General features: G+C 45.7%; 1 protein-coding gene across 1 annotated transcript in view; it reads left to right on the forward strand.

The window, feature by feature from the left end:
- The window catches only part of LOC311488927 (uncharacterized protein), a gene marked incomplete at both ends in the record, with an annotated part of 30,703 nt that extends 19,649 nt beyond the window's left edge, over nt 1–11,054 (forward strand). The window contains one exon of the mRNA XM_084545798.1: nt 10,972–11,054. Coding sequence (XP_084401924.1) covers nt 10,972–11,054 — 83 coding nt within the window. The remainder of the gene's footprint in view (nt 1–10,971) is intronic.
- Between the last annotated feature and the right edge of the window lie 2,285 nt (nt 11,055–13,339).

Raw genomic sequence — 13,339 nt, forward strand, 5'->3', positions numbered from 1 at the left:
AATTTTCTGGAAATGTTTAAGCTGTTTAAAGGCACTGTCAACTGATCAACATTAAGATATAGTGAAGAAGAAGTGAAATAATCTATCTGTAGACAATTGATGGAAAAATTACTTGAGTCACAAAGGAAGCTTCCTCAGGAGTCACCCACGTTTATATCGTGTGTTAGCAAATGAGTCTGGGAAGGAGTATCAGCAAACAAGGATTTACTAGACTCAGTGAACTCTACCAGATCAGAACACTATACATCAGAAAGATGAGCCAAGCAACCTGAGAGATTGTTCAAAATGTCAGAGTTTGACAACTTTCCTTGGGTCAAGGCCACTGACAAACCACAGTCCCTCACTTCAGCACTGGACAGCTCCTCTGAACCCTCTCTACTGCCAGGCTAACACAAGGAGAGGTAACTTCAGCACTGGACAGCTCCTCTGAACCCTCTCTACTGCCAGGCTAACATAAGAAACCGAAGCCTTTAACAGAGCGTATAATTAGGACTGTGGGTTTTAGATATTTAAGTTAAACACTAAAAAAATGAACCCTCAACAGACATGGCACTTTACAGTCTAGTTATTCAAATTTAGATTTTTAATGTATGGAAATGCATTGCTGCCAACCAGCTATTCGCTTCCATGAAAATGACCCCGTTATGTTGTATTAATGATATTCTTGTCTGTTTGGTTACTCTTTATTTTGAAAGTAAATACCGGAAGTTTATTTTATGCTGTCACCTCCAACTTGACGACTGGTATGTGTTGCAGTTCCTCCCTGTGACCAGTAGAGGGTAGTAAATGTTTAAAATGTCTTCCTGTCAAACGTCAACTCAACATGAAGTAAACTGTCTTTAAAACTGCACTAAGTGTTGCAGTTTTATTCTAGTGTGAGATTAATTAAAGGATTAACTCATTTTATTTTAGGATTATTTTATTTTTATTAATGAAAATAATATCGAATTATTACCGTTGATTTGGGCAGTTATTAAGTTATTATAATCACATAAACGCCGCTCTTTTCATTTAAAATGCAGTACTGCAGTTCCAGACTATGACCATGAGATGGTAGTAAACTACCGTATTTCAAACACCTTCCGTCAACCTCCAGGGATTTATTTCAGTTAAAATAATCAAAGTAATATATACATGTTGTTTATGGAAGTTTATAGACAGACATGTTATTGAAATAAAAACTAAAAACACATTGGAGGGCATTAGTAGCAGAAGAAGCAGCTGTCACAGTCAAACGTCCAGTTTAACAAGAAAATATTGATACAAACATAATTCATGTCAAATTTAGACCTGAAATAAAAATAATGACATATATGGATTTATCAAACATGTCAGAGCAGGAAATCTCTTCTAACTGAGCAAAATCTCTCAGAGTCACTGAGCTTTGATTCTACTTTTAGGAGTTGAAGTCAAACATTTGATCTTCTGCTTTCACTTGTCAAATTCCTCCTGGATGTCCTGAGAGATATTAAAGCTGCACAGTAATATTACATATTACACAGTAAAGCTGCTCTGTCAAGGATTTTTAATGCTTTCATCTCTTTAAATGTCAAATAGTTAGAGTTCAATCAGAGTTGAGGAGCTGTGTGGATTTGTAGTTTTGTATTTTCATCTCAGCTCTTCAACAACAGATAACAGTCTGTGTTACTAAATTCACCACCAACCTGAATGTGTTTGTGGGAACGTGAATGTTTTTTAGTCTTTCTGCATCATGTGACCCAGATTTTTTTCATCTGCTGTCAGATTGAAATCAAGACCATGAAAGCACACAGCAGCTTCATCTGAGCTGTCAATCAGCAGCAGCAGTCTCATCTGTGGGCTGCAGGGGCTGATGGGAGCTTTGAGGACCTGCTAGAAACCACGTGGCCTCATCTGATCTCACAGCTCGTCCTTGTTGGGCCTCAGCTGCATCAGAGCTCCACTTCTCCCCAGGTTCACCAGAGGATACACCACTGCACAAAATGCTTTTCCTCCCAGCTGCTGCTCTGTGCTGTCTGTGTTCAGGTGAGTGTTTCGAACAAACTCCACCTTTAACAAACACTGTCTCACTAACCTTCATCTATCTGTCTGTGTCTCTACAGCGCTGGTTGCCATGGCAGCAGAGCTGACCCAGGACCAGTTAACATTGACCAGGAGAGTTGGTCAAACAGTCTCCTTCAGATGCCCAGTCTCACCCCTCATCGTCACATATTGACGCTTGGTCACTGACCCCTGTCGTCAACATTTGAAGCAGAAGGTACCCCCATTGCGTCGCTCTTGGACGACTAGGGCCGCCCATAGACCTGAATGTAAATCCCTCATCGTTGCTTTTCAACGCATAAAGCTGTCCAATAGACTTGCAATAGAATGCATTCGCATTGTTTTTTGGCGATTGATTTTGTGTTACAAATGTGTATTTTGCAGTTTCTTGCACTAGCGCTCCTACCAGGGGAGTATTGCGGATTGCGGGGATTAATCCACTACATCGGTATGTCATAGTTGGACGAATTAAGGTAAGTACAGCAAATGTGTTTAACATTTGAGAACAATATAACATGTTGTCAGCTCGTTTCAATGTTGATTCGCCTTCTAGTATACTATCTAGAATTACTACGGGGGATAATTAACGTTATAAGAGCTATCGTTAAATTAAAACAACTAGCCAAAAGTTATTTTTTTAAAGGTAGCTAGCTAGCTAGCTAGCTATCATGATAACAGTTACGTAAATATGACTTTTAGAAGACGTCAGGACATGCACAGGTGAATATCATGTTTGTAACCATGTTGCTAAAGCTAAATAAAGTTGTTTAAAAAGTGAAAACCTCGAATGGAAAAGGACAGACAGATAAGACAGTGTCCATTGGTGCCTGTAAGCCGCTTTTCAAATGCTATTATCATACTTTATACACTTAATTTACGAATCACAGTATCTATTGTTCCGAAGACAAAGCGTGTGTTGAAGTGGTAGGGTCTCCCAAGGCAGACTGGTCTTAGGCGAAGGGCCAGACAAAGAACGGTTCAGATGACCTTTCATGAAGAAGACCAAGAGGAGAACGTGTACCCGGCCCGGAGGGTTACCGGGGCCCCACCCTGGAGCCAGGCCTGGGGCTGGGGCTCGTGGGCGAGCGCCTGGTGTCCGGGCTTTCGCCCATGGGGTCCGGCCGGGCCCAGCCCGAACGGGAGACATGGGCTCACCTCCCTGTAGGCCCACCACCCGCAGGAGGAATATGAAAGGTCCGGTGCAATGGGGATTGGGCAGCAGACCAAGGCGGGGGCCTTGGCGGTCTGATCCTCGGTTATGGAAGCTGGCTTTCGGAACATGGAACGTCACCTCTCTGGCGGGGAAGGAACCGGAGCTTGTGGAAGAGGTTGAGTGCTATCGACTAGATATAGTCGGCCTCACCTCGACACATAGCGTCGGCTCTGGAACCCAAGTCCTCGAGAGGGGTTGGACCCTCTTCTTTGCTGGAGTTGCTCCGGGTGAGAGGCGGAAGGCCGGGGTGGGCTTTTTGCTTGCCCCTGGACTATCGGCCTGTACGTTGGGGTTCTCCCGGGTGGACGAAAGGGTTGCTTCCCTGCGCCTTCGGGTCGGGGAACGGGTCCTGACTGTTGTCTGCGCATATGCGCCAAACAGCAGTTCAGAGTACCCGCCCTTTTTGGAGTCCCTAGGACGGACGCTGGATGGCGCCCCGACTGGGGACTCCATTGTCGTGCTGGGAGACTTCAACGCTCATGTGGGCAATGACAGCGTGACCTGGAGGGGCGTGATTGGGAGGAACGGCCTGCCTGATCTGAACCCGAGTGGTGTTCAGTTATTGGACTTCTGTGCGAGTCGCAGTTTGTCCATAACTAACACCATGTTCGAACATAAGGTTGTTCATCGGTGCTCTTGGCACCATGACGGCCTAGGTCGTAGGTCGATGATTGACTTTGTAGTCGTATCATCTGACCTGCGACCGTATGTTCTGGACACTCGGGTAAAGAGAGGAGCAGAGCTGTCAACTGATCACCACCTGGTGGTGAGTTGGATCAGATGGCAGGGGAAGACGCCTCGCAGACCTGGTAGGCCCAAACGAGTAGTGAGGGTCTGCTGGGAACGCCTGGTGGAGGAACCTGTCAACATGGTCTTCAACTCCCACCTCCGGCAGAGCTTCAACCGCGTCCCGGGGGTGGTGGGGGACATTGAGTCCGAATGGGCCATGTTCCGCTCCGCCATTGTGGAGGCGGCTGTTGCAAGTTGCGGCTGCAAGGTCGCTGGTGCTGGTCGCGGCGGTAACCCCCGAACCTGCTGGTGGACACCGGAGGTGAGGGGAGCCGTCAGGCTGAAGAAGGAGGCCTACAGGGCATGGCTTGTCTGTGGGTCTCCTGAAGCAGCTGACCGGTACCGGATGGCCAGGCGGTCTGCGGCGAGGGCAGTCGCTGAGGCAAAAACTCGGGCGTGGGAGGAGTTCGGTGAGGCTATGGAAGAAGACTATCGATCGGCTCCGAAGAGATTCTGGCAAACCGTCCGGCGCCTCAGGGGTGGTAGGCGGCAACACGCTCACACTGTTCTCAGTGGGGGTGGTGAGCTGCTGACATCAACTGAGGATATAGTCGGGCGGTGGAAGGAATACTTTGAGGAGCTCCTCAATCCCACCAACACGTATTCCATAGAGGAAACGGAGCCGGAGGGCCTGGGGTTGGACCATCCAATCTCTGGGGCAGAAGTCGCCGAGGTAGTAAAACAACTCCGCGGCGGTGGAGCTCCGGGAGCGGATGAGATCCGCCCTGGGTATCTCAAGGCTCTGGATGTTGTAGGGCTGTCTTGGTTGACACGCCTCTGCAACATTGCGTGGACATCGGGGGCAGTACCTCTGGAGTGGCAGACCGGGGTGGTGGTCCCCATTTTTAAAAAGGGGGACCAGAGGGTGTGTTCCAACTATAGGGGGATCACACTCCTCAGCCTCCCTGGCAAGGTCTATGCCAGGGTGCTGGAAAAGAGGGTCCGGTCGATGGTTGAACCTCAGATCGAGGAGGAACAATGCGGTTTTCGTCCCGGACGTGGAACCATGGACCAGCTCTTTACCCTCACTAGGGTGCTGGAGGGGAAATGGGAGTTTGCCCAACCAGTCCACATGTGTTTTGTGGATCTGGAGAAGGCTTACGACCGTGTCCCCAGGAGCATCCTGTGGGGGGTGCTCCGGGAGTATGGGGTGGATGGCTCCTTACTAAGGGCCATTCAGTCCCTGTACCAAAGGAGTGCGAGTTTGGTCCGTGTAGCCGGTAGTAAGTCGGACCTGTTCCCAGTGAGGGTTGGACTCCGCCAGGGCTGCCCTTTGTCACCGGTTCTGTTCATAACTTTTATGGACAGAATTTCTAGGCGCAGCCGGGTGGGGGAGGGTGTTGTGTTCGGTGATCGGAGGATCCCGTCCCTGCTTTTTGCGGATGACGTGGTCCTCTTAGCTTCATCGAACAGCGACCTTCAGCTCCTGCTGGGGCGGTTCGCAGCCGAGTGTGAAGCGGCTGGGATGAAGATCAGCACCTCCAAGTCTGAGGCCATGGTCCTCAGTCGGAAAAGGGTGGATTGCCCACTCCGGGTCGGGGAGGAGGTCCTGCTTCAAGTGGAGGAGTTCAAGTATCTCGGGGTCTTGTTCACGAGTGAGGGTAAAAGGGAGCGAGAGATCGACAGGCGGATCGGAGCGGCATCTGCAGTGATGCGGATGCTTAACCGGTCGGTCGTGGTGAAGAGAGAGCTAAGCCGAAAGGCGAAGCTCTCAATTTACCGGTCGATCTACGTTCCAATCCTCACCTATGGTCATGAACTTTGGGTAATGACCGAAAGAACAAGATCACGAATACAAGCGGCCGAAATGAGTTTCCTTCGTAGGGTGGCCGGGCTCAGCCTTAGAGATAGGGTTAGGAGCTCGGACATACGGGAGGAGCTCAGAGTAGAACCGCTGCTCCTCCACGTCGAGAGGAGTCAGTTGAGGTGGCTAGGGCATCTGGTAAGGATGCCTCCCGGACGCCTCCCGGGAGAGGTGTTTCGGGCATGTCCCACCGGTAGGAGACCTCGAGGCCGACCCAGGACACGATGGAGGGATTATATCTCTCGTCTGGCCTGGGAACGCCTGGGGGTTCCTCCGGAGGAGCTGGCGGAAGTGGCTGGGGAGAGGGCTGTCTGGGCTTCCCTGCTGAAGCTGTTGCCCCCGCGACCCGGACCCGGATAAGCGGAAGACGACGACGACGATAACTGCCCTATGTCTGAAATCAGGCATGGTCCCTGAGAACCTGAGGCCCTCATGACAGGTCAGAGTGATCATTGGATCATTTAAAAGTGTTAAGTAGTACACAATGTACATACTAGATTGTGTACTACATGCATACTGTGTTACATAACGCACCTTTTTATCTAACTTGGCTACACTAATTTATCGCATCATCTTCAAATACAGGCTGTTGCATACATAGCCAGGTATTCTGATTACAAAATATCTGCATACCTGAGGAATGTGTCGTTGTACATTTTCCAATAATCTTAAAGCAATTTAACAGTAATACTTAATGCTGTCTATCTGTCTGTCTTGCAGTGGGACAAAGTGGAAAAACTCCTGGGAGCCAAAAGACAACATTCAAAGGTAACATCCTGAAATAGACTGTTACTGTGTCATAGTGATATTGTTATTGTTGCTGTGTTGTATGCCAGTTATGGAGACTGACAGTTATTATATATTCTTTGATATAACTGCTTTATGATCTGTTTTGCTTGATGTTTGAGGACACAGGCTACATGAATTCATTCATTCATTCATCTTCTATACCCGCTTATTCCTGTTAAGGGTCGCAGGGTCTGCTGGAGCCTATCCCAACAGTCATCGGGCGAGAGGCGGGGTACACCCTGGACAGGTCACCAGTCTATCGCAGGGCTAACACAGAGAGACAGACAACCATTCACACTCACGTGCACACCTACGACCAATTAGAATCACCAATGAACCTAACCAGCATGTCTTTGGACGGCGGGAGAACCCGGAGAGAACCCACGCAGACACAGGGAGAACATGCAAACTCCACACAGAAAGGAACCAGTCGGCCCATGGATTCGAACCGGTGACCTTCTCGCTGTGAGGCTTCAGTGCTAACCACCCTGGCTACGTGAATGATAAATGTTAATGTCTGGTAATGTTTTAAAATAAAATACCTGCCACCTGTCTCTGTCTGTGTTCATTTCCATTCAATTCAGTTTCACGATTGTTTACAGTTTATAAATTAGCAGCCTGAATAGGTTTGTTTTCACTAAAAAAGGGTGAGGGGTTAACAGACAACTTCATCCAGTCACACCCATTACAGTAGCTTAGCCAGCCTAAAAGACAAGCCCATGTCATCGAGAAGTACATTCTTACCCATCAGCTGAATTTTTGTGCTTATATTGCTTGTTAATTACTCAGAATTGATTTAGTTTTGATTAACATTTATTGTTCCACTATAGGTGAGGATAGAAGTTACAATATCCTGAAATCAAGGAATGCCCCTGTTGCATATCCTCAGTAGTGTTTTGTTGAGATGCTGTTTTTTCATTGAAACACACAGATGTCAGAAATGACCTATTGGACATCATAACAACGGTATGTGTAACTGATTTACTCAAAGTCCCTTGACAAATAGCTGTTGTGATGTTAGTTTACACACAGGTTCAAGATGTCTGGTGGAATTAATTGGCAAAAACAAATGAGCAGATACAATATAAATTACTAATTCAGTTGTAAATCTGTCAGATATGATTACCTTACATGATTTTTTCTCATTGTTTAAAAAAAATACTTATATCATGGGCTGAGCCCTCAAAAGGCTCTCTGAATCTAAGCCTGTGCACAGCTGTGTTCATGAAATGTGAAAATCCATACTTTGTTGTAGGACTATAATAAAGATATTGTTGGAAAGGTCTCAACGTGGGGAATAACATATGTTAGTTTAGGGGTTGTAACTGACTCCTTCTTTGAACTATTGACCTTTGAACCCTGACTTCTGAGAATTTTTGAAGGCTTAAGGATGAAGTAATTCTGCAAAAGGGGCTATAGACATGGGACAAAGTGCTGTAGAAAGCATATGAACTCTGCCTTTTGTGCCTGTGTGACTATACCTAGTGGATATAGACAGAAAGTGGGAGTGCTGTCCAAAATGGTATCTTTTCACCCACTTGACAATTATATGCTTAAATTCTGGTAAGAAATGTGTTTCCCACACCCTTAAACCCCCGGCTATGTATTCATTTTATTATTTATAACCTCCTATTCGAGGAAATCACTAATCGTGGTAGAAACTACAAATCCCTCGAGCTGCGACATGTAGCTTGATACCAAGTCACGTGATATTTGTAGTTTTTTCAGTTTTCAAACATATGTTAAAATAGGGTTGTAAAAAAGATATATATACTGATTACATCGAATATCTAGTATTGCTGAACTAGCGATGACATTGCTTTAAGTCGATATATGTAAAGAAAAAGTAAAGAGAGTTTATTTAGGATGTGTTTAGAACTGCGCAATATAGATTTACGCCAAACAGCATTGCAGTTTGGTTCTCCCGCTTCAGTAGGCTTACAGTAGGCAGGGTTTGGATTGGTTTATCTGCTGAACACATGAAATATTTACTACAGCCGAACTTGTAACGGCAGTGATTATAGTTGCTTTAAGTTAAGAAATCACACACAACACTGCATTTGAGTCGTTTATTTGAAAATATTATGAAGCTTTGCCGTAGCTTGGTTGAGCGGTAAAAACCGAACGCAGCCAATCCACGGCGGACAGCTATAGACAGGATTGGAATGAGTCCAACTACGTCACTAGGCTTTGTGCCGATCTCATAAGCCTTCTTTTAATAATACTGTTCAAAATGCACCAGGTTTAACGAATGCATTGAGTAATATTGCATTACTAGCATTCACTTTGAGGGTGTGGGTAGTATTTTTACACTAATCGGCTCGTTTTCTACCCCGGGATGACGACGGAGGTTGACCGGCGGATCACCTTAGGAGGCCGGACGTTCGTCTCTGAGATGACTCGCTGCTCCTGGTGCCACAGGTGGCGCTCCACTTCTCCGAAAACATCGGCGTAAACTTCCAACCAGGCGTTATTTGGATAAACTGATCACATATTGGGGATCTACACCGTTACTTTCTAGCATGAAAAAATATTAAAACTTAATAAAGTGACGTATTAACAGCTATAGAGAGGGAATTAAAACAGCTTTTAGCCTGCTTATTACGATGCCGCTAGAGGGCACCAGCGCGGCTAGTCACCCCCAAACGTAACACTGAGTCGTAATTTGGGTGCAGGAAAAACGACAACTGTGGTCGTTCTGTAGAGGAGGACAGTCTGTGTTTTGAGTTGCAGTTACAAAACCCAACTACACGACAAAATATTAGATAAGTGAGCAAACTGGACCAGACAGAATACAGAATTCTAGGGCAGAGTCTGCTGGTTTTGTTTACCCATAGCAACGGTTGCTATGCGTCGCAGGTTGAAAATGAGATCATAGAGACAAGTAAAAAAATAAAAATAAAAAAAGGTACAGAAAAAATAGTTTTAAGCCTACAGCAAATATGCAGTCCTGTAACTCCAGTAATTATGTCATTTTAATGTATACTTTTTTTTTAAAAAAAAGTAGGGTAGAGAAGACAAGGGTTTCTGCCCCAGGAAAATGTTCACCGCACCAATGATTGTTCAGCATATGCGCCGCACGGTACTGCACATTTGTAACACAAAATCAATCGCCAAAAAACATATTTCCAGCGCAGGCAAACCGCTGGACGGCTAACCCCCTTTCCGTCAAAATACAAAGATGAGGGATTTGCATTGAAATCTATCGGATGACCCTCTACGGCGTCAAGCGACGAAGAGGGGGCCCCCTAGACGTCGGCTTAGGACGTCAGGGCTAAATGACCAAATGGCAGCATGTGACGACAAGGACAACCCGCTCTACCTACTGAGCCACAGCCACCCCATGTACAAGAGAGTGAAGTTACCGGAGTCAAATTCCCTGTATGTGCACATACTTGGTCATTAAAGCTGATTCTGATTCAGGTTCTGATTCAGAATCAGAATCAGAATCAGAATCAGATTCTGAATTCAGGAGCACTGAATGTATCTGTCGCCCACACCACTCAATCACTCAGAATCAGAATCAGGCAGGCCATAGGTTATGACCAGGTCCAGGGTGTGCCCCCTGCCGTGGGTCGGCTGTGTGACATGTTTAAAATCCAAACAGTTTAAGAGGTTAAAAAATTCTCTGGATACTGGGTCCGAGGTTTTGTCTATGTGTAGATTAAAATCACCAGTTATTAAAATCCTGTTGTAGGTGGTGTGAATGACTGATAAGAATTCAGAGCATTCACTGATAAAAGAGGTGGAGTACTGGGGGTGTCTGTAGACTGTTACGCTGGGTTTCAACTGTTTATGTGTGATGATGGTTTTGATGGCGTGAATGTCCTGAGATTCTGGTGGCAGAGAGAGGCCTACTGATGGAGAGGTGTATATGGTGTGGGTGTAACGTGTAGTGGGGGAGGGTGGGGGTGAGTGAGGGACAGAGTGTGCACATGTTTTAACAGCGAGTCAGGAGGTGGCTGAGGTGAGAAGCGGGACAACTTCTCTCCTGGCGGATGTGGCAGGACCTGATTGAGATTGAGATTGAGAAAACCTTTATTAGTCCCGCAATGGGGAAATTGAAATAGTGGGGGGAGGAAAAGTGGAAGAAAAACAAGAGGAGAGGGGAGGAGAAAGAAAGCAGCTCCCAGACTACACTCATCTGGAGGAGTACAGTGTGGGACCGGGACAAAAACCTCAGCAACATAAGCAGATGAGCACACTTTACAACATAAGAAGTCAAAACAACTTGCACTAGGGGACTGGGGAAAGGCGGGTGGAGGTGTTCCAGCGCAGACAGGCATCGGTGGCTGCAGCCAGCTTCGGCGGCGCCTGTCGCACTGAGGGGTGAAAGCAGCGTGGGATTGGGGATTAGGGAAGCACATCACAGACTACAGGACCACCACCAGCACCATCAGCTCCTCAGACAGCCTGCTGGATGACCTCAACACCTTCTAGACCCACTTTGAGACCTCCAGCCCTCTCGTCTCATCAGCCACCTCATCCTCATCAAGTACACAAAGCACTGAAGAGGATAAACCCCCACAAAGCAGCAGGGCCAGACAACATCCCTGGATGAGCCCTCAGAGCATGTGCCAACGAGCATTTCATTCATTCACTGCATAGGGGTCCCCCGCACTTTTTCAAAAGGCCGTTTTGGTCCCCTGCACTTTTTACCGTCCAAAAACAATTTTACGCTATGGTAAACAGAGATCCGTCAAGCACTAGCGGAAAACAGCCGCTCAAGCTGAAGCCTGTTTCCCTTAGAAAGGTGTGGATTGCGCCCCAAATTATCCCACTGTTCATGTCATGCATCAATTGGTGGTACTGACTTGGAGTGAAGTTGACTAACAAGGTGAAACACGGAATTGGATGAAAATGTTTTGCTACATGCTTTACAACCAGTCAAACCAAAAAAGGGAACATTAAACTTAAAAGTAGCAGAAAACTAAAAGAACTACTAGAAAACACAGTGAACTGAAAGATTAGAGCCTCCCCCTTCACTGAATTCTTTTGATTGACTTTGTATTTCTGCTCTTTGTTCTTCTCTTGACATCTGTTCATCTGTTGGTTTTTGTTCAGGCTGCTCGCATCATTTCTCACTGTGGCGAACCTCCTTCCAACAGGAGCAGTAGTAGGTGGCTGAATGATCGACTTTAACTTTCTTTATCTCCAACTCCCAGCCGTTCTGATTATACACAGCTGAGAAATCATCTTCCTGAGGATGATTGTAACGTTTCGTAATTCTACCACTTCTTGCATCAATATAAAGAATCCGTATGAATGTTTCTGTTTCTTTCTTCTGGTACCAGTATATTTCACTGTAAGAACACTGGTCAGTTCCTCCACATCTGAAGGAGACTGTTTGACCAACTCTCCTGGTCAGTGTTAACTGGTCCTGGGTCAGCTCTGCTGCCATGGCAACCAGCGCTGTAGAGACACAGACAGATAGATGAAGGTTAGTGAGACAGTGTTTGTTAAAGGTGGAGTTTGTTGGAAACACTCACCTGAACACAGACAGCACAGAGCAGCAGCTGGGAGGAAAAGCATTTTGTGCAGTGGTGTATCCTCTGGTGAACCTGGGGAGAAGTGGAGCTCTGATGCAGCTGAGGCCCAATAAGGACGAGCTGTGAGATCAGACGAGGCCACGTGGTTTCTAGCAGGTCCTCAAAGCTCCCATCAGCCCCTGCAGCCCACAGATGAGACTGCTGCTGCTGATTGACAGCTCAGATGAAGCTGCTGTGTGCTTTCATGGTCTTGATTTCAATCTGACAGCAGATGAAAAAAATCTGGGTCACATGATGCAGAAAGACTGAAAAACATTCATGTTCCCACAAACACATTCAGGTTGGTGGTGAAAGTTAATTCTCTTCTATTAAAGGACTGTTCTCCTGAAAACACATTTACACTTTGAACAGAATCAGTTCAATGACTCTTAAAGGTGAAAATAGGATTATTTCAAATGAAAAGAAACGATATGTAAAAGTCTATAAATCATGAACTAATCACTGAAAATTCATTCACTTTGATTATTTTAACTGAAATAAATCCCTGGAGGTTGACGGAAGGTGTTTGAAATACGGATGTTTACTGCCATCTCGTGGTTATAGTTTGGAACTGCAGTACTGCATTTTAAATGAAACGAGCGGTGTTTATGTGATTATAATAACTTAATAACTGTCCAAATTATTAATACAAATAAAATAATCCTAAAATAAAGCGAGTTAATCCTTTAATTTATCTCACACTAGAATAAAACTGCAACACTTAGTGCAGTTTTAAAGACAGTTTACTTCATGTTGAGTTGACGTTTGATAATAGCATTTTAAACATTTACTACCCTCTACTGGTCAGAAGGAGGAACTGCAACACATACACGTCTTCAAGTTAGAGGTGACAGCATAAAATAAACTTCCTGTATGTGGTTTCAAAATAAAGAGTAACCAAACAGACAAGTAGACGCGGTCATTTTCATGGAAACGAACTGCTGCCAAAAAAAGTAAAGCATATCAAAAATCACGTTACCGATACTGTTGAAGTTTTTCTGGTTGGCAGCAATACATTTCCATACATTAAAAATCAGATTTTTTTTTTAGTGTTTAACGTAAATATCTAAAACCCACAGTCCTAATTATACGCTCTGCTCAAGGCTTCCGTTTCGTGTGTTAGCCTGGCAGTAGAGAGGGTTCAGAGGAGCTGTCCAGTGCTGAAGTTACCTCTCCTTGTGTTAGCCTGGCAGTAGA

The sequence above is a fragment of the Chelon labrosus genome (assembly GCF_963514085.1).
Source record: "Chelon labrosus genome assembly, chromosome: 6".
NCBI classification, from domain to species: Eukaryota; Metazoa; Chordata; class Actinopteri; order Mugiliformes; family Mugilidae; genus Chelon; species Chelon labrosus.